Consider the following 22,499-nt stretch of genomic DNA (forward strand, 5'->3'; position numbering starts at 1 on the left):
CTTCTGCTGCTCCTGAACACGTGACATACTTGATTGACTTAACCACTTAACCATGTGCAATACCGTCATATTCATGTGCATAATAACTGATGTAAATAAGAGTGTTTACTTACCATTAGTATTAGTATTATTTAGTCTTATGCTAGCTATTTTTTTTACTTACTTTGTTTTATTTATATCTTTTTATTTTATTTATTTTCTCCATTCCCTATTAAGATATGAGAGGAGTTTTGTTAAGCAGTTTTTTGTTTTGTTCATAAGAGTTCTTCAATTAAAGGTGGAATGGACGATTTTTTTCAGCAAATTTTTTATCATATTTCCTCGTGGCGTGGATAAATCATTTGTCCTGCCACGTGTCAATCATAAAACGCACCTGTCGCTCACCTGCAGCCGCGTCAGGCTCGTCCCTACGTTTCCGCGTGCCTAAGCGCATGGATCTATCATAATATAGTTCCCTCAGTGTACGGGGCAAAATGAAGACGGAGAAAGACAGTTCGAGCTGACGCAGAAGTGGACAGAAATCTACGGGAGACGAGAGATGCGATGTGATCCGTTGCGCTAATAAACAAACGCACGTGTGTGTTTTATCAGTCCACACGGGGGAGTGGCATGTGCACGGGGGAGTGCGCATGCGCACTTCCGCCTGCGTTCTCAAATCGTCCATACCGCCTTTAAGTTTTTTTTGAAACTTCCTATAATCTGTCCTTTTCTCTGGATCTACTGCAGTGCAACAACAAAAGGATTATCTTATCTTATATATATCAATCAATATTTACCATAATTAAACAAAGACATACAAAATAAAGAGACAGTTTTTCCACTTTTATTTTGAAATGTGACTTTACAGGGGAAACTGAAGTTCATGTTCATGGATATAAAAAAAAGTGTAATAACAAAAACAGTCACACAAATGGTGTGGTCTTTGCACATTCCTTTCAGCTCCCACTGAATACACACTGACAGGCACCTCTCTTTAATAAATATCTTCATTTACAGATGTTTAAGTACTGTAGTTATAAATATGAAGGCGCATATGTAGTTTTAAAGCAATTATAAATGGCATTTGATACAATTATGAACATCAAGCAGCCAAGCAAATCATTCAAGCAGATGCAACAACCCAAAATGAAACGTGGCATGAAATAAAGACAAACAAAATCATAAATGAGTCAAACTTAATAAAAAAAAAAGTTAAATTAGGCACTGGTTCGATAATAGGAGCCACCACTAGTTCAGAGCACACTCTAACACTGCCACGCCGTCGTCATGGCACCAGAGGTAAAGCCAAAGCATCTTATGCTTCAATGGCAACAGAAAACTGGATTGAACCTGAATAAAGACGTTACAGTAGAAACATCGTTCCATTTGGAGATTGTGGATTGTCAACATTTTAATAAACAGCTTTATTTATTTTCATATATTTAATGTGTGCTTAGTTCTTGGAGTCTTATAACTTATAACCATGAGTTATTTATTTAATTCATTTATTAAATGTTGTGAAATATACGCCTTTAAAAGGTTGTATTCTCTTGCAGTGAAACATTGAATATTTAGTTTCGATATAGTTTTGATTACTTTGTTTTGACATGAACAGAAAACTTATATTTGTACTTCAGTATTTTGGCAAATGTTGGTACAAAATGCACTGGGGCTTTGGTTGTGTATTTGATCTTAAACCCTGATTACAAAACACAAGACTTTGGAGAATCAGCTGAGGTTATAACCAGGTTATAACAATTGAAATATCAAAGCAAATACTGATATGAATCTTAAATAATTTTGAATAAATAATTTTCAAGAACTTTTGTGCATACAATCTGTCAGATCTGAAAGAACTGACTCATGTAGTCGCCACATGGAGGCTGTTCATTTCCCTCAGGACACGTCACCTGCACCGCATCAGGTCACATCTCATTTCTCTAAACTTGCACATTTAAATCCTCTTTTTCCTTCCTTAGCATCAAGTTGCTCTCATTGGAAAAGTTTACTGATTCAACTATATACTCGGTGTATGCTGAAATATTGTTATCTCATTATTAAACAAAGTTAAGAAATATAAGCAGCCATATGTAACTTTGAAAGGCCCGGGGACTGAACCCCAGACCCTCTGACTGTGGGAATAGGCTGCTTGGCACTAGGCCACTGCGCTGCATCAGAAATCACACTAGAGATTAAACATGATTAATTGTTCAGCCCTACTCAGATAGACATGGTTGTACCTGAAGGGCTCAGTCGAGGAGACAAGTTTGGAGAAATAGGATGCGGCCGTAGAGACTTCACCAACATCAAACACAAAACATCAGAGAAATGCATTTGTTTCAACCTGAGGGACGTGAAAGAGCAGGAGTTCATCTTTACATTTGTTCTCTCTTCTCTTGGTACAAAATGCTGAGGAAGATAAAGTGCCGTGTTGCAACATCTTCCTCCAGTGCTGAGCCTGAAGCGCCCTCTGCTGGTCGGCCTCAGTAACAGCCCTCTCTCCAGTTTTCACCGCCGTACGTCCGAGGAGCAGGCAAAGACCTACAAAACACACACTGGGGGTTAGAAATGTAGCTTTACAGATTGTGTCACTGCTGCTCTACGTTTAGGACACTCGAGGATTTAATCTGGCAACAGTTTAACTTAACTTTCATTTTGATTGACCTCGTTTTTATGCCTGATAAAGTCCTTAGTTTGAACAGAATGGAACGTGTTTAGAAACATCCTTCTGGTTTAGTCCTGGATTGTACCAATACAAACCTATTTAGTATCTAATTAGGTGCTAAGAGATGGGGACTGAAAAGTGTGAACCAAATAATTGTCCAGGACATTTGTGTTAATGTTTTTTAAATAATTGCTTACAACAATTTGATCATTAACATCATCATTAAGAGCGTGAGACTGACCTGCGCACAGGCTGCACCAGTTTGCTGCGGGGCACTGGTATCCCCCCCCCTCCTCCTCCTCCTCCTCCTGCTGTGGTGGCACTGGGGCGGGGCAGACCGGAGCGAGGCGTGGCCAGGGAGCGTGTGGGCGTGGAGGAGGCGGAGTTTGGGGTGGAGGTGGCTTTGACCGGCTGCCTCAGGGTGAGGGGCGACGGGGCAACAGGAGTCCTCAGTTTACTGGGAGACGGGACTGAGGACAGAGGAGACATGTGTTAGTCATGTCTCTCATGACAATTCAACAGACGTGAGGACAGTTCTGATTCTTAGGGTCGATTGAACTGATCATTGTGAATTGATTACAATTCACAATGATTTATGTTTTATTAAGCCAAAATCATTAGTTAATAATGGCAAATATTTTATAAATCATCATTCAATTTCCTAGAACCAAATCAATTGGTTTCAATGATAAAAACAAAACTATATTTTCAGGAATTCCTTTAACAGAAAAACAACAGTAAGAAATATGTCAATATTATATATACAAATAATTGATTTGATTTCAATTGCACTTTACATTTGAGAAAACTAATCTCAAAGTGCTTGTTTGAGCATTTTGAATCATTTTGATTCAACAATAAGAATCTTTGATTCAGAATTTGACTCATTTACAATGACAACAGACACAGTAAATGCAACATCACAGACTCGAACACCAACTGTTCCAACACAAGATGCACAATCACTAATGAAGAGCAAGGCCACGTCACAATATTCAAGTGAAACTCTCAGTGATAAAAAATACTCACTGAAATCTCCTTCTTCTCCAAAGCAACAGGAGAGCGGGACTGAACAGAGACAGAGACTGTGAGCTGTGTAACACTCTGATGGAACCAGAACCACTGCTCTGATGGAACCATGGAACCACAGCTCTGATGGAACCACTGCTCTGATGGAACCACTGCTCTGATGGAACCACTGCTCTGATGGAACCACTGCTCTGATGGAACCACTGCTGGAACCACTGCTCTGATGGAACCACTGCTCTGATGGAACCACCGCTCTGATGGAACCACCGCTCTGATGGAACCACAGCTCTGATGGAACCACTGCTCTGATGGAACCACTGCTGGAACCACTGCTCTGATGGAACCACAGCTCTGATGGAACCACTGCTCTGATGGAACCGGAACCACTGCTCTGATGGAACCACAGCTCTGATGGAACCACTGCTCTGATGGAACCACAGCTCTGATGGAACCACTGCTCTGATGGAACCACCGCTCTGATGGAACCACCGCTCTGATGGAACCACCGCTCTGATGGAACCACTGCTCTGATGGAACCACTGCTGGAACCACTGCTCTGATGGAACCACAGCTCTGATGGAACCACTGCTCTGATGGAACCGGAACCACAGCTCTGATGGAACCACTGCTCTGATGGAACCACTGCTCTGATGGAACCACTGCTCTGATGGAACCACAGCTCTGATGGAACCACTGCTCTGATGGAACCACTGCTCTGATGGAACCACTGCTCTGATGGAACCACTGCTGGAACCACTGCTCTGATGGAACCACTGCTCTGATGGAACCACTGCTCTGATGGAACCACTGCTCTGATGGAACCACTGCTCTGATGGAACCACTGCTCTGATGGAACCACTGCTCTGATGGAACCACTGCTCTGATGGAACCACAGCTCTGATGGAACCGGAACCACTGCTCTGATGGAACCACTGCTCTGATGGAACCACTGCTCTGATGGAACCACTGCTCTGATGGAACCACAGCTCTGATGGAACCGGAACCACTGCTCTGATGGAACCACTGCTCTGATGGAACCACCGCTCTGATGGAACCACCGCTCTGATGGAACCACAGCTCTGATGGAACCACTGCTCTGATGGAACCACTGCTCTGATGGAACCACCGCTCTGATGGAACCACTGCTCTGATGGAACCACTGCTGGAACCACTGCTCTGATGGAACCACAGCTCTGATGGAACCACTGCTCTGATGGAACCGGAACCACTGCTCTGATGGAACCACTGCTCTGATGGAACCACTGCTCTGATGGAACCACAGCTCTGATGGAACCGGAACCACTGCTCTGATGGAACCACTGCTCTGATGGAACCACCGCTCTGATGGAACCACCGCTCTGATGGAACCACAGCTCTGATGGAACCACTGCTCTGATGGAACCACTGCTCTGATGGAACCACCGCTCTGATGGAACCACTGCTCTGATGGAACCACAGCTCTGATGGAACCACTGCTCTGATGGAACCGGAACCACCGCTCTGATGGAACCACTGCTCTGATGGAACCACAGCTCTGATGGAACCACTGCTCTGATGGAACCACTGCTCTGATGGAACCACTGCTCTGATGGAACCACTGCTCTGATGGAACCACCGCTCTGATGGAACCACCGCTCTGATGGAACCACCGCTCTGATGGAACCACAGCTCTGATGGAACCACTGCTCTGATGGAACCACCGCTCTGATGGAAACCCACATGTGATCGGCCTAAACTCACCCAGATCAGGGTTTATTTACTGCAGCGCTCCAGTAAATAGTAAATCACCTTTTTGTTAGTTTGCTCTTTACATTTTGCTCTATCGTTTTGCAGTTGTTTCACGACACACATTTTCTGTGAAGAACAAAAGCGTTACAGAAAACAGAACAGTTTCTGCTGTGCCTGCCCGTGTCAATGAGGACGTGAACCTGTCTCTATTGTTGGACCGTCGTTACCTCTCAGAGCAGCAGGACTTTGGAGGTGCTGTTTGGTTTTTGGGGAGGAGCGGGAGGAAGGGCTCTGCTGTCTGGAGTGAGGAGCTGCTGCTGCTGGAAAACACGCACATTATAACTTTGGTTTCATTTGATAAAAGAGGTGGGAATAACGCCCGCTCAAGCTTGCAGTTAAGTTGTTGACCACTAGAGGGCGCCGGAGCCAAACAAAAGAGGAAGTGTCATTCAGGAGCAGCTCGTGACACCAGAGCAGCCACAGCTTTAGTTTAGTCACATGCTTGAACTACTGTCAAAGAGAACAGCATGCTTCAGACAGGCAGAGTATGAGAATAGTGTCGATTTGATGAAAACCAGAGGAAAAATGCTGGAAATGTTTACTCCAAGAATTGTGTCGGTCAATTTACATCAACTGTTACATAAAGTAAGTCATGTAAAAGAGGCCAGTGCTTAAGATTAAAGCAGAATAAAAGATTAAAACTAAGTATTACACTACAACTAATCAATGGAGTAGGTATTCTTGAATAATATATTTTGCGCATGTGTTATTAAATTAGTGCTGAAAGTATTAGGAGCTATTTGAGTTTTCAGTAGCCCGTCTTTAGAGTTAAGGACATGTAGCACTCCAGATGATGTGGATTTGCTGTTGTAAAGAGCAGATCTTGAGCAGATAGCGGTTGTTCAATACGTGTTTAATATATGACCTTCGACCCCTGACCGCTTTAGGGAGGGAGACGACACAGATGTGATCATCCAGAGCAGTCGACGGTTTGTAAACTCTGCCGATATTTTTGGTCAAATATACCATTTTGATACTTTGAAGTCTATGCATCGTGCTGCCCTACAGAAGAACAGAAGAATATGGAACGATATCTAAGGCAATGAAAGGAAAAATGGGCTCATGGGGTTGAAAAATGGGCCTCGACGCTGCAAAGTTTGGGAATGACACTACGTAATGAGACTCCTTTTTACTCACGTTATAAACAACATTAATGACCAACAAAAGGATCGACGGGGGGTTTATGTGAGAGGGAAAAGAAAGGTTCAAAGACGATTCCCAGCCACCAAAGGCACACGCCCTTTAGAGCAGAGGAGATGAAACACTCTCGCTCCGGTAAATGTTCCAGAGACACCAGAAGTGTGTTTCCCACGTGAGCGTGTGTGTGCTGCATGAGCGTGTGTGTGCCGCGTGAGCGTGTGTGTGTGTGCCGCGTGAGCGTGTGTGTGCCGCGTGAGCGTGTGTGTGCTGCGTGAGCGTGTGTGTGCAGCGTGTGTGTGCCGCGTGAGCGTGTGTGTGCCGCGTGAGCGTGTGTGTGCCGCGTGAGCATGTGTGTGCCGCGTGAGCGTGTGTGTGCCGCGTGAGCGTGTGTGTGCAGCGTGAGCGTGTGTGTGCCGCGTGAGCGTGTGTGTGCAGCGTGAGCGTGCTGCATGAGCGTGTGTGTGCAGCGTGAGCGTGCTGCATGAGCGTGTGTGTGCCGCGTGAGCGTGTGTGTGTGCTGCGTGAGCGTGTGTGTGCCGCGTGAGCGTGTGTGTGCAGCGTGAGCGTGTGTGTGCCGCGTGAGCGTGTGTGTGTGCTGCGTGAGCGTGTGTGTGCAGCGTGAGCATGTGTGTGCCGCGTGAGCGTGTGTGTGCAGCGTGAGCGTGTGTGTGCAGCGTGAGCGTGTGTGTGCCGCGTGAGCGTGTGTGTGCAGCGTGAGCGTGTGTGTGCCGCGTGAGCGTGTGTGTGCAGCGTGAGCGTGTGTGTGCAGCGTGAGCGTGTGTGTGCCGCGTGAGCGTGTGTGTGCAGCGTGAGCGTTTGTGTGCTGTGTGTGCCACGTGAGCGTGCTGCGTGAGCGTGTGTGTGCTGCGTCAGCGTGTGTGTGTGCTGCGTGAGCGTGTGTGTGCTGCGTGAGCGTGTGTGTGCCGCGTGAGCGTGTGTGTGTGCCACGTGAGCGTGTGTGTGCTGTGTGTGCCACGTGAGCGTGCTGCGTGAGCGTGTGTGTGTGCTGCGTCAGCGTGTGTGTGTGCTGCGTGAGCGTGTGTGTGTGCTGCGTGAGCGTGTGTGTGCTGCGTGAGCGTGTGTGTGCTGCGTGAGCGTGTGTGTGTGCTGCGTGAGCGTGTGTGTGCTGTGTGTGCTGCGTGAGCGTGTGTGTGCTGTGTGTGCTGCGTGAGCGTGTGTGTGCTGTGTGTGCTGCGTGAGCGTGTGTGTGCTGCGTGAGCCTGTGTGTGCTGTGTGTGCTGCGTGAGCGTGTGTGTGCTGTGTGTGCTGCGTGAGCGTGTGTGTGCTGTGTGTGCTGCGTGAGCGTGTGTGTGCTGTGTGTGCTGCGTGAGCGTGTGTGTGCTGCGTGAGCGTGTGTGTGCTGTGTGTGCTGCGTGAGCGTGTGTGTGCTGTGTGTGCTGCGTGAGCGTGTGTGTGCTGTGTGTGCCGCGTGAGCGTGTGTGTGCCGCGTGAGCGTGTGTGTGAGCGTGTGTGTGCGCTGCGTGAGCGTGCTGTGTGTGCTGCGTGAGCTGCGTGAGCTGCGTGAGCGTGCTGCGTGAGCTGCGTGAGCGTGTGTGTGCTGCGTGAGCGTGTGTGTGCTGTGTGTGCTGCGTGAGCGTGTGTGTGCTGCGTGAGCGTGTGTGTGCTGTGTGTGCTGTGTGAGCGTGCTGCGTGAGCTGCGTGAGCGTGTGTGTGCTGTGTGTGCTGTGTGAGCGTGTGTGTGCTGTGTGTGCTGTGTGAGCGTGCTGCGTGAGCTGCGTGAGCGTGTGTGTGCTGTGTGTGCTGCGTGAGCGTGTGTGTGCTGCGTGAGCGTGTGTGTGCTGTGTGTGCTGCGTGAGCGTGTGTGTGCTGCGTGAGCGTGTGTGTGCTGTGTGTGCTGCGTGAGCGTGTGTGTGCTGTGTGTGCTGCGTGAGCGTGTGTGTGCTGCGTGAGCGTGTGTGTGCTGTGTGTGCTGCGTGAGCGTGTGTGTGCTGTGTGTGCTGCGTGAGCGTGTGTGTGCTGTGTGTGCTGCGTGAGCGTGTGTGTGCTGTGTGTGCTGCGTGAGCGTGTGTGTGCTGTGTGTGCTGCGTGAGCGTGTGTGTGCCGCGTGAGCGTGTGTCTGCTGTGTGTGCTGCGTGAGCGTGTGTGTGCTGTGTGTGCTGCGTGAGCGTGTGTGTGCCGCGTGAGCGTGTGTGTGCTGCGTGAGCGTGTGTGTGCTGTGTGTGCTGCGTGAGCGTGTGTGTGCTGTGTGTGCTGCGTGAGCGTGTGTGTGCTGTGTGTGCTGCGTGAGCGTGTGTGTGCCGCGTGAGCGTGTGTCTGCTGTGTGTGCTGTGTGTGCTGCGTGAGCGTGTGTGTGCTGTGTGTGCTGCGTGAGCGTGTGTGTGCTGCGTGAGCGTGTGTGTGCTGTGTGTGCTGCGTGAGCGTGTGTGTGCCGCGTGAGCGTGTGTCTGCTGTGTGTGCTGCGTGAGCTGCGTGAGCGTGTGTGTGCTGCGTGAGCGTGTGTGTGCTGCGTGAGCGTGTGTGTGCTGCGTGAGCGTGTGTGTGCTGCGTCACTCACTGGCAGACTGGTTCTGATGGCGGGGAGACCCGTTTGGCACTTGAAGGTTGGACTCAACGCTACGGCTGTTTTTCACCGGCTCCGGACTCTGGGACGCGGCGCCCGACGTCCGCGAGAGGTTGGGAAGACTCCGCCGCAGCTTTTCTGAGACGAGAGAAACAGTCATCATCATAAAAAGTCCTGCATTCGAGCAGCCTTGATATTTTCCCTTGTCTGATTTGAAATAATATGAGGAGAGAAGCGTCAAGCTAAACACGGCATCTGGCAGTGTCTAAGTTGTGAAGTACATTTGATATGAATAATCCACAGTTTGGCTCTGAAATTAAACAGTTCTAAACTATAAAAACAAGAGATAGTTAAAGGAAACATTATGCATTATGTCATCGTCTTTGGTCTTTAAACGTGCTCTTGTAGTCAAAAGCACATGACTTCTAACAGTCAAGCGTTCCCTCATCAGGATTAGTGTTAGCACTCACTCCACTGGCAGCAGAGGGAATTGCCACGGTGAAATAAACAAAAACTAGCTTAGCCCTGACATTTTAACGTGAACATGGGGTTGTAATGAACGTGATTTGACGCAGGCGATGATGGAACTGACTTTACACTGAAGGATTCATGAAACAAGCTAAATACAACTTTGTATCATGGTTAGAAACGAAACAAAAGTCAAGTCCTTACCTTCGTTCTTGACCACGTTGGTCTGCAGGTCGTGGGCGTGGCCCTGCAGCGAGTGCCTGGGCTGCTGGAGGCGGCTGATGGGCTGTGGAGACCCTCTGCCGTGGCTGTAGTCTATGGAGCGGGCCGGAGACCTGGAGCGCGGCGAGTTTCTTGGCGAGACGCGGGGCGAGTGTCGTGGCGAGGGGCTGAAGCGGGCGGAGGGCAGGTGGAACGCCGGGTGCACCGCGTCCTCCTCGTCCTCCAGGCTGTGGGCGTCCAGCTCCTGGTCGCTGAAGGTGCTGCGTCTCAGAGAATGACAGGACGAGCCCGAGCTGCGGCGGGAGGCGGTGGCCGCGTACTCCTGCCTCAGACCTGCAGCAACACAACCACGTGAGTTCTACCAGAGCATTAACTAACGAAGGTCACATTACATTAATTATGTTAAAACCTAAGGCATAACAACGTGGGCGTTATGGTGATCATGATGAAGGCAAAACTAGGGCCGTCACTAACCATTGTTTTCATAGTCGACTAGTTCGCTATCATTTTTTACTTTATTTCACATTTTTTAAAGGACTTTTTGGCCCGTGGGCTTTATTAGACAGGACAGTGCAGCATCAGGATGAGACTGGGGAAGGTGCTCCACATGCTCCACATGACAGGCATATGTGCTGTCTACTCTGCCATGAGAGGCGATAATGTTTTAAATTCATCATTTGTTACCAGGTATCCCAATGTGTCCAGAACATAATACATAGGGTTAAATCTATAAACGCTGCCCTCATGAGGAGCCAGGCAGTACTCACTCTCCTCCTGCATGCGGGCGAGTATCTGGACATCGGTGACGTCGTTGAGTTTGTAGGTGTTGGAGGAGCCCACGGAGTCCTCGTCCATCTCCGACGTGCTCAGCTCACTGTCCACAGACGACTGCGGGCTCACGGCCGGAGGAGGGTTTCTCTCCACCGACGAGTTTCGCTGATAAACTGGGACAATAGCCACACAAAATTACAATAATTTTGCAAAAATCAAAGTGGAACAATGGGATGTAAAAAAAAAATTAAAAATAAAAATCACTCTGATCAAAGTCAAATAAAGGTGTAATATGGAAGTGTTTGTCTACAATGTCCCCAGGAGGGCATTACAGTAACAAAGAGCACTTTAAATATCTGATATTTGAATAGAAATATTTAGAGTGGTCAATGTAGCGGTAAAAAAGGGAAATATACAAAATCAACTTGAGCTTTTAACCAACAACAAGTGTTTCCTCATCATGACTTTACTCACAGTTGTATTTGGATTGACTCCTGCACGTTTGAGTAATCCTGTTTTATCCTGCAACTGAGGCTTGAGTGCTCAGAAAATGCCTGTTTTCACCTGCCACCTATCCCCGCCCACATCCCTGCACTTAGTTGAATGAAGACTCTGAGTGACACATGTTTGGTTCCAAAATGTCCTGTTGTCATTTTCCAAAAATAAAAACACATAAATGACAATCTGCTGTTTGTTACTGTGAAACGTCTCTATGAAGAGGCGGGGCTTATCCGTTCTGCAGTTTGGAACAGGAAGTCATCTGTTTCTATTATTGAGGGTTTTCAGAACAATATTACGTTTTACAATGAACAAAATGTAACGTTATGATCCATTTCTCTTATAGTTCAACTAAATCGCAGAAAAATCATATGAACACGTCACAAAGAGTCTCTGAAACGCACAGTTGTGTCGACGTGGTCACTTACCAGAGTTTGTGGGCATGAGCTGCTGTCTGACGATGGGCACTCTGGCGGGCGTGGACGAGGGCGAGTTGAAGCCGCTGCTGTACGGACTGTTGGCCGCGTTCGAGCCGTACGGACTGGCAAAGCCCACCTGACCGTACGGGCTGCCCACCTGACCGTACGGGCTGCCCACCTGACCGTACGGGCTGCCGAACAGACTCCTGCGCTTCAGCGCTGCAACAGCAGAGCGACAGCAGCGTGTGAGATTATGACTTACAACTTCTATTCTTAACTCTATGACTACCTACTATTTATTTATTCTTTAAGGTGATTCATGACTAAACTAACTTGGATAGAGACGGTGACTGATCAACAGGGAAAACATTATTACAGAATAAAAATAAGTAGTTGATTAGTCAACGATACATTTTTCAGTCGACTATTATTGTACAATGAGACTTTTTAATGACATTATCAACCAAATAAAAGGCTGAACTATGGCGACTGAAGGCTTAAAGATGGAGAATATTTACAAAGAATAAAACAGTATTGTTGTTGAGAATTAGATTTATTTTTTGATATTTTTTGACATTCTGACTTAATAATAATAAAATTGTGTTTTTAGAGTCTGCAAAGTCCAGATAACAATGACGATGATCAAAATACAACTATGATTATTTGTCACTGACCCGAATGATTGAATCTCCAATATTAAACCCGTTTCCACGCCGACGACAAAGAAAAGTTGCAGTTGAAAGTAATACTCGTACATCACAACATTCCGGATACACGAGGAGCGTCTCAATCAATGTGCTCTCTTAAGTGCAGTCCATTACTCGCTGGAGGAGGCCACATTATGAGCCGGCGACACACTCCACACAACAAACCATTCAGCTCCACTCACAATGAAACGCTTTCTGAACCAGCGCTTTCTCCAGCCGACACCAGACTGTGGACACTTTCTGTTCGTTTGTTTCTTTGTCTCGGGCTGGAGTTATTTACACAGCTGTGGAAGTGCCTTTTAGTGTCTGCGACTAAACCCTGACTCCACACTCTCCCTGCTCCTGCGATCAGAACCACGCCCTGATGCATTATTCAACAAACTACATCAAGTCCACGCTGACCACAACAAACACACACATAACATGAACAAGTATCAGCCCTGGAGGTGATGCAGGGGCTTTTTGACCTGTCAGGTTTAACAACAAAGTGACATGAATCTGCAAATATTTCTAAATGAATGCCTGTCCAATTCTCCAAATCAAATTTCAATCTTAAAAGTGTTGTATTTGGCTTAATATTTGAGCAGGATCTTTACACAGTGGCACCAGTAAATATGAATGACTAAATCAACTGTAGCCAATACTATGAACAACTACCATCTAAACTGTGTCACTTTGTATTTCAGCTTTAGAAAACTGGAAATATAAGAAGTGAGGCTTTAACTTCATGCCAGACCGTTTGGTGAACTTAAAATGGAGGGGAAAGTTGGAGAAAACAAAGCTCAGTATTGAAACTCACTTGGGTTTGAAAAAAGAAAATGTCTGGAAGCATTTTCTGAAAACTTTGCACATCTGACGAGAGAACGACCAACACTGTTGCCTTTGTCAACAAGAAAGAACGAAGGAACAGAGTGTGACGTGAGACGGGAACTAACTCCACTCTGCCGTGTTTGTGTGAATGTGTTTTGACCCTTGTGACGCGCCGTAGATCAGCCGAACCAGAACATCTGTCACAACTATGGAAGCAGAACTATGCTGAACTCTTGTGCTCTGGTCTGAGAGCCGCCTCCCTGCTCACTCTTATATAACCCAGGGCCTGGTCGTGTTTAACAGTCAGGGAAAGCCTTGGGTGAGTCAGCAGCTGCACAGGAACATCCCAGTCTTTATTTCAAATCTCCTTTAGACAAACACGACTAAAGCCATAGTTTGGGTGCGGTCGGTCAAGCACAAGAGGCATTAAGCACATTTAAGTTTGCTCTTCTCTTCACAATTACCTGAGCAGACAAAGGATGAATGTGGCCGTGATGACCTTATTATTGACAAATGAGGGTTGGATTGTGCCTTTTGGGATTGATCTTGTCCCACAGGACGAGGAGCATCTCTGTGAAGATGACATCATTGGTTTAAGGGAGATGAAACACATTATTCTGACTGTAGGTCCCTGAAATGTTCAAATGGTGCGATGAGAATGAGGTAGAGCTGCCCAAGGCTCATCTCGGGACAGTGAAGAAGCGTAATGTGCCAGATCCAGACTCATTTATTTAACAAACCTCCTTTTCAGTATTTGGCCCCGTCTCACAATGTAAAAGAAATGATAAAAAATGTCCAGCAGCTCCACGCCAACAATAGACAAACGCGTTCCTATTTATATTTTAAGTAAATGCAATTGATGAATTAAAGGATCCTATTTTTATATCATACTTTATAGTGATACTGTATTGTTTATATTGATTATTGATGGGCGTGTGCATGGGTCAACATGATCCAGAGTCACATGGACGTGTGCATGGGTCAACATGATCCAGAGTCACATGGACGTGTGCATGGGTCAACATGATCCAGAGTCACATGGACGTGTGCATGGGTCAACATGATCCAGAGTCACATGGACGTGTGCATGGGTCAACATGATCCAGAGTCACATGGACGTGTGCATGGGTCAACATGATCCAGAGTCACATGGACGTGTGCATGGGTCAACATGATCCAGAGTCACATGGACGTGTGCATGGGTCAACACGATCCAGAGTCACATGGGCGTGTGCATGGGTCAACACGATCCAGAGTCACATGGACGTGTGCATGGGTCAACACGATCCAGAGTCACATGGACGTGTGCATGGGTCAACACGATCCAGAGTCACCTGGACGTGTGCATGGGTCAACATGATCCAGAGTCACATGGGCGTGTGCATGGGTCAACACGATCCAGAGTCACATGGACGTGTGCATGGGTCAACACGATCCAGAGACACATGGGCGTGTGCATGGGTCAACATGATCCAGAGTCACATGGACGTGTGCATGGGTCAACATGATCCAGAGTCACATGGACGTGTGCATGGGTCAACACGATCCAGAGTCACATGGGCGTGTGCATGGGTCAACACGATCCAGAGTCACATGGACGTGTGCATGGGTCAACACGATCCAGAGTCACATGGACGTGTGCATGGGTCAACACGATCCAGAGTCACATGGACGTGTGCATGGGTCAACATGATCCAGAGTCACCTGGACGTGTGCATGGGTCAACATGATCCAGAGTCACATGGACGTGTGCATGGGTCAACATGATCCAGAGTCACATGGACGTGTGCATGGGTCAACACGATCCAGAGTCACATGGGCGTGTGCATGGGTCAACACGATCCAGAGTCACATGGACGTGTGCATGGGTCAACACGATCCAGAGTCACATGGACGTGTGCATGGGTCAACACGATCCAGAGTCACATGGACGTGTGCATGGGTCAACACGATCCAGAGTCACATGGACGTGTGCATGGGTCAACACGATCCAGAGTCACATGGACGTGTGCATGGGTCAACACGATCCAGAGTCACATGGACGTGTGCATGGGTCAACATGATCCAGAGTCACATGGACGTGTGCATGGGTCAACACGATCCAGAGTCACATGGGCGTGTGCATGGGTCAACACGATCCAGAGTCACATGGACGTGTGCATGGGTCAACACGATCCAGAGTCACATGGACGTGTGCATGGGTCAACACGATCCAGAGTCACCTGGACGTGTGCATGGGTCAACACGATCCAGAGTCACCTGGACGTGTGCATGGGTCAACACGATCCAGAGTCACATGGACGTGTGCATGGGTCAACACGATCCAGAGACACATGGGCGTGTGCATGGGTCAACATGATCCAGAGTCACATGGACGTGTGCATGGGTCAACACGATCCAGAGTCACATGGACGTGTGCATGGGTCAACACGATCCAGAGTCACATGGACGTGCCACTGTCAAAACTGGACTGACCCGTCTCAGTTTAGACTGAGGAGGAGGGACTAAAATTAGGAACGCAAACATCTCAAAAATGACCAGAGCAAAACTCCTCATGACAAGACAACAGTGAGGACGACACACGACAGGAACAACGCCACGGTCTGTGCAGAGTCACACAGTCACACATTCACACATTCACAGTCACACAGTCACAGAGTCACAGAGTCACAGAGTCACAGAGTCACAGAGTCACAGAGTCACAGAGTCACAGAGTCACAGAGTCACAGAGTCACACAGTCACACAGTCACACAGTCACACAGTCACAGAGTCACAGAGTCACACAGTCACACAGTCACACAGTCACACAGTCACACAGTCACACAGTCACACAGTCACACAGTCACACAGTCACAGAGTCACAGAGTCACACAGTCACACAGTCACACAGTCACAGAGTCACAGAGTCACAGAGTCACACAGTCACAGAGTCACACAGTCACACAGTCACACAGTCACACAGTCACACAGTCACACAGTCACACAGTCACACAGTCACACAGTCACACAGTCACACAGTCACACAGTCACAGAGTCACAGAGTCACACAGTCACACAGTCACACAGTCACACATTCACAGAGTCACACAGTGATACGCTCATGTGATCGAGCAGGTTTTTCAGAACAAGTTTGGTCAGATATCAGACGCTGGCCAAATACCTGAATATTAAGATGTACTGCTTTGAAATGTAAACGCTTCTGCTTTTATTGTGATTAAACTTTTTTTTTTTTTACATAATCAGAAACGTATGTTATTAGTTGGATTTCCATTTTTCTTGTTTTAATCCTGAATTCCTAGTTTTGTTTTAGCAATATAAAGTCAGTAGCCAAAACTATTATCATGAATTTCTAAACTAAAACAAACCATTTAGATGTTGAATGGTGTGAACACATTGTCATTATTACAAACTTTTTCAAATTCTTTTTTGTATTAATTCTAACTTAAAACTGCCACAATAATTACATTTTTAATACAAAATCAAGTGGTTCAAACAGAATAGGGCAACACTGACAAAAATGTATATCTCCTGGTAACAATATTCACACAATATTCAGTCAGTCCAACAGAAATGTGATAAAACACGTATTTAAATGTGTTAGTTGAGGTTTCATTATCAGACAAATATAATAAAAAGCTGTCAAATTAATCACAAAGTGCAGGAATATCACCTTACAGTTCATTAACCATTTTCATTCTTTTGAATCAGTTATTTTTGTTGCCAACTATAAACTATATTAGACTTATGTACGTCTTCAAAACTAAATTCACGCTCTAAATAGTCTTATATTTTTGCGTCGTGCAGATTTAAACGTAGCCAACATGAGCAGAACATAAACCACACTGGACTCTGTGACGCGGGGGTCAAAGCGCTGCGTCCTACAATGACTCGCAATAGTTTCCACATGAACTCACCCCACTCTCTTTTCTGTGCATTTGTTTTCTGGAAACAGTGGCACAGATGAGATTGTATAATACATTTAACCGACGCACTCTTACAATATTCAAAATGTCTCTTCTTAATTTACCACTAATTTAGCCTCGCTTTGTTCCTCTTTAGTCTTTGTAAAGTTTGGAATTTGACTTGTACACAAAGGCAGAAGTATTTTGTATTAACTTGTTATGTAAAAATAATACTATTGCATAACCATTTTGATCATAGTCATCACGCATACTTCTTTGTTTCAAGTGTGTTCTCTCAGTGTCGTGTTTTTTGCCTTTTTGAAAAAAAATTAAAAACAAATTCACTTCCTGGTGCCCCCAAAAAAGTGAGCGTTGCTCTTAAGACATTCATTTCAATAACCAATGTGTTCTGCCCCCAGAGAGCTGCGCCTGTCCCGTCTGTACCTGACATGGAGAGGTCCAGTCTGTGGATGAGGGAGCGTTTGGCCGACTCCATCTCAGGACTGGGGTTGTCCAGAGCCTGACGACACCACACGATGGGACTCAAGGCCTTCTGGAGCGGGCTGTTGAGTTTGGCTTCATATAACCTGAAACAAACACGACAAGAGCTGAGCGAGGGCACGGATGGACTGAAGGATGGAGTCTGCACTGTTTGCTTTGACTGAAGTACAACCCAGGAAGTAGATTGTACAAAAATAGTCTGTAATAAAATATGAAATGCAGAAGATGGAGGGCTGTGATACATTCTGAGGTGCACATACTGGATATTTTCATTCATAAAAGCTGGTTATTCACTGTGATCCCTTTACACAGCAAAACAAACAGCTTTTCCTAAGAAGAAAATACAAAGTTTCCTTTATTGATGAGGCGCTCTGTGGGCCTGCTACAGTGTCTCATGTTTGTGCCGGCTCAGCTCCATCGATTACGGCCGTCAGAGCGCTCGGATGTGGAAGCCCAGCATCGTGTGATAAAACTATGACGTGACCCAGGCTTTAATACTCATTTGATGGAAGTGAAGGTAGTGTGCGAGTTTGTGTTTGTGCTCGGGACAGATCTGAGTCAGCAGCTGTCGGCTCTGAGCGTTTCTCATTCAAACACAAACGTCCCAGACAGAGGAAAACACCAACCCTCCTGAGGATCAACATCACAGCGAGTCTGAGCTTATTGTGCTTCTGTGAAACCAAAGCAATTCTATGATAAATATGCAAAATACATGTTCAGAGTATATCCAGAACCAAGAGCCAGGTCAAATGTTATGATGAAACCAGGACTAAACCAGGACTAAATATAGGACAAAATGATGAAACATGAAACACTAGATGCAACATAAGGTGTACCTATGTTGTTGTTGAGTTTTATAGAGGGCCATATTAAATAAGCCTTGTGTAGCTTTAAAATCAGTTTATCAAAATATCCAGAATATTGTGAAGAATATTGAGTACCGGTATATCATTTACAATATAATATAAGTAATATTTCTGCACACTTCACGTTCAACATGTTCAATGACATGTTTTAACATATTTCTGTTCAAAAATATATGTACATATACATTTTTGTCAATAAGGCCCTCGCTGACAGAATGGGATGTGTTTAAAAAAAACGGTTAAATGCTAATTCTGGGATTACAGGAGTCTGTAGCGGGAGCTGGCACAGGCTCGGTGCTACGACGTAATCCTCCAGATCTGATCCGGAGGGCAGAGGCCGAGCGGGTGTAAAGTGTGAGGGGCGAGTGAGCAATGTTCAACTGTCGCCCGAGTTCAGCCGCTGGAACAAACGGCGAGGAGCAGTGTGACCGCTCCACAAAGACGCAAAGTACAAAATGAAATCCTTATCTGGCCATTACACCATCTGTAGTTTAACTTTTCTCACTGTTACTACAACAATTTGTCGACACAGATTTGTTTTTAATAAATTCAACTCGTATAGTAACAGATTCAGCGTGGACTGAGCACAAGATGGAAACAGCATCCGAAGTGTTTTCTCTCAAATGTCCTGACGAGTCTTTAGTGATATATTACAGAGGATCTTAATGTTATATTACAGAGGATTACTTTTACTAGTAATCTCTTTGTTGGTTGAACTGAAAGTGAGCAAAGGATCATGGTCTATGTATGTAGTTTCCTTTGCTATCAATATGAAAAATGTTTCAAAATCTTTCCTCATCATGTTTTGTAGAGTAGGGCTGCAAGGGTTTAGTCGATTAATCGGTCGATTGAGCCTTAATAATAACTATTTTATTGGAATTATAAGGCTTTATCTGGCCAAGAACGGAAAGACAGAGCGAGTTTACTGGAGTTTTAGATGTGAATGATCCATTTATTTATATATCTGTTTCTTTGTGCAGTTTCTTGGTACTTTTCTGTACGCAAAGTTGTTATGTGTATTTTGAGTAAGATATACGGTCAGATTACGTACATTCTTACTTTTAAACCTTTCAACCTTTCTTTATAGAGCCATTTACAACACTCGAAGTGACCAAAGTGCTTCACATAAAATTGTTGTAGTAACAGAGTTTTGAGTGCTCTTCAAACACAACGCCTCAACATGGCAACGGACAATTTGTCGTTCTAGAAGTTAAGTTTCCTCTTCTTTAACAAGATGACGTTGTCCCCAATTTGGGGACAAAGGTTCCTTCAATGGAATGAATAAATCCGCTACGTCTTTGAGTGCACTCCTGCCCATTAACGTCCCGTCGCGGTCGTAAAAAGAGACCAATCGAACCAAGCTTCTGTTGAAGGGCCGATAACATGCCTCTAATCCAGTAACAATGGCCCTCATCAACGTAGGCTGCCCAGTGTAGCAGAAAAGTACCGCAACCAAAGTCGATACGTCCACAGCTCATTTCAATGTAAACACAGGAGCTCCAGCCCGTGAGGCTTAAGGATCGTGCTTTTGAAGGAAAGCTGTGAAAAGCCCAACTAATGCTGTGCAGCTCAGCAAAAACATGCAAATACACACGAATCTCTGACTTATAATCAGGGTTTTGAACACTTTCAGACACTTTATCGCTCTCGTTTTGTAAAGTTTAAAGGGGACATATTCTACTAAATCGACTTTTAGAGCGGCATGTTATAATGGTTTTGCATTCTCGTTTACTCAGTTGTATTTGGAGCAGGGGCCACATATTGAAACATGAACCTTATTGAAACATGAACCATGAAACAAACCTAAAACAAGGTTCTGAGACTAAATTAAGATTATCTTAATTTAGTCTCAGAACCTTGTTTTAGGTTTGTCTTACACAAAGATGTTAGTTAATGAGGTTATAATGGTAGAAGATTCAAAACTTGAGGTAAAAAGTACTTCTCAGTATAATGTTGGCACCATAGATTATATCTGCTGTCACACTGAATAGTGAAGCAGTTTTGATCAGGCTGAAAAAAGTAGCTGTGAAGATGAGATCGAGAGAAAAACTATCCAGGATTATTTGATGAGGAAACAACCTATACCAAAAAAAATGTTATTTTACTTAAAAAACTAATCAGAACTAAATCTAAATCCAACATTTACATTTTTGCTACAAATGACAGAAACGACAGTCTCATCCTGAGCACGGTCTGCCATATTCAAGACTCTCGTTGGTAGAAACCAAGGGCAAGAAAGGAAAATGCACTCCAATAATGAGCTATTCCAAGTGGTTCCCATAAAAAACACAACCATTTGAGTGAAAAAGAGTCTTGTGATGTTGTTCAAAAGACTTAATGAGACTTGATGTGTCGGTGCTGTGTCTGGCTGAAGCTGCAGAGCGTGTGCAGCTCTCTGTGTGTGTGAGGGAATCCAAAGGAGGAAAACACCCTGGTGCTGCCTCTGGGCCACAGCAGGAAAAACACTTTCACTTCTAACTGTGGACACCAACTTCCTGTCACCACTGGCTGCCATGACAAACCTGTCCAAACACAACAGAGGCCTCCAGGAGCAGCTGAGGGGCCACAGATGCACACACTGTACACAAGATAAGAGCTGTAAGGACATTTACAACACAGTGAGGTCATCTCCTCAGGTCAGGTGCGTCTCACGTGACCAGGCATCACTCCCTGTCAATTACACTATAATAACATCTCCTCATGTTTCAGAGGAGCTTCAGAGGAGCTTCAGAGGAGCTTCAGAGGAGCTTCAGAGGAGCTTCAGAGGAGCTTCAGAGGAACTGGAGCTTCAGAGGAGCTTCAGAGGAGCTTCAGAGGAGCTTCAGAGGAGCTTCAGAGGAACTGGAGCTTCAGAGGAGCTTCAGAGGAACTGTAGGTGGTCAGTGTGATGTGGTAGTGTTGTGTCAGCTGTGCCAGGGCAGAGCACCGGCCCCCGGGGGCCCACACACCTCCGGGGGACAAAGCTGTCACTCACCAGCTGTCCTCGTCCTCGTGCAGACAGTCCATGTCCTCCAAGTCTAACACGTCCACTTCATCTAAGATCGACGCTTCGCCTTCATCGCTGAAACCTCCCGTTGTCTCTGAATACAGTGAGTTCCTGCTGGACAGAGGGGCGGCCCCCGCGGCCCCGTCACTGTCGTAGGGGCCCCTAAAGCTGATGCCGTCGTATGAGAGTCTGGGGCTCCGGCAGCGGCTGTTCTCCACCAGACCCCCGAACCCCACCCCAGTGAAGCCGGCGAGCCCCGCGCTCAGGGGCGAGTCATAGCCCGCACTCAGCGACCTGTGTCCCCCTGACAGAGCTCCGGACGAGGACAGGATCGTGGACCTGCTCCGGAGCTGCTCGTTCTGTTGTTCGAGTTTCTTCACCAAGTCCTGGAGCTTCCGCACCTCCAGGTCCGCGTTGATATTTGAGTTGATGTCCTCCATAGCGGCGTCTCTCCTCGGCCGAGTGGAAATGTGCGGCGCTCCCGAGGTCCTCGTCCTTTTCTGTCCACGGCCCTGTGTCTGTCTCCTCTACGTCCGCGGCGAAGACACGGCGCGGTTCACTTCACTCAACACGACAAACACCGTCATCTTCTCCGGGTCTTCGTGCTCCGGGTCGAGGCCATTTTCATAATACTCGTCACCAACTGAGAAAGACCAACAGGCGGCGGATGCATACGTCACCGCGCAGGGGCGCGGGAGCGCGCACGTAACCAACACCTATATTCACGCGCACACGTCACCAGCCATAATATATCCATGGTATGAACCATAATATAACCATAATATATCCATGGTATGAACCATAATATATCCATGGTATGAACCATAATATATCCATGGTATGAACCATAATATAACCATAATATATCCATGGTATGAACCATAATATATCCATGGTATGAACCATAATATAACCATAATATATCCATGGTATGAACCATAATATATCCATGGTATGAACCATAATATAACCATAATATATCCATGGTATGAACCATAATATATCCATGGTATGAACCATAATATAACCATAATATATCCATGGTATGAACCATAATATATCCATGGTATGAACCATAATTCATTTCTCCCTGTGGCCCTCAGAGGCAACTGTTGTTGTGATTTTGGGCCTTACAAAAATAAATTGATTTGATTTGATTTGATAATATATCCATGGTATGAACCATAATATAACCATGGTATGAACCATAATATAACCATGGTGTT

The 22,499-nt window shown here is 46.1% G+C and overlaps 1 protein-coding gene across 9 annotated transcripts; it reads right to left on the minus strand.

Annotated features, from left to right (window-relative positions):
- Window positions 1-807: 807 nt before the first annotated feature.
- slain2 (SLAIN motif family, member 2) lies at window positions 808-21,952 on the minus strand. Of its 9 annotated transcripts, none has more exons than XM_072438231.1 (11): window positions 21,262-21,951; window positions 17,365-17,507; window positions 11,679-11,719; window positions 11,510-11,636; window positions 10,580-10,756; window positions 9,795-10,145; window positions 9,117-9,260; window positions 5,629-5,715; window positions 3,674-3,712; window positions 2,886-3,114; window positions 808-2,520 (listed from the first exon to the last, which is right to left on the minus strand). In XM_072438231.1, exons 1-11 carry the CDS (start codon window positions 21,711-21,713, stop codon window positions 2,463-2,465), a joined length of 1,848 nt encoding a protein of 615 aa, XP_072294332.1. In that variant the 5' UTR covers window positions 21,714-21,951; the 3' UTR covers window positions 808-2,462. The 9 variants fall into 9 exon arrangements, with proteins under 9 accessions (XP_072294332.1, XP_072294330.1, XP_072294328.1 ...); XM_072438229.1 differs by having other exon boundaries at window positions 5,629-5,718; XM_072438227.1 differs by having other exon boundaries at window positions 11,510-11,719; window positions 21,262-21,952.
- Between the last annotated feature and the right edge of the window lie 547 nt (window positions 21,953-22,499).

This window comes from Eucyclogobius newberryi, unplaced genomic scaffold (assembly GCF_026437365.1).
Source record: "Eucyclogobius newberryi isolate DKJ021-1_F unplaced genomic scaffold, fEucNew1.0.hap1 SCAF_9, whole genome shotgun sequence".
NCBI lineage: Eukaryota > Metazoa > Chordata > Actinopteri > Gobiiformes > Gobiidae > Eucyclogobius > Eucyclogobius newberryi.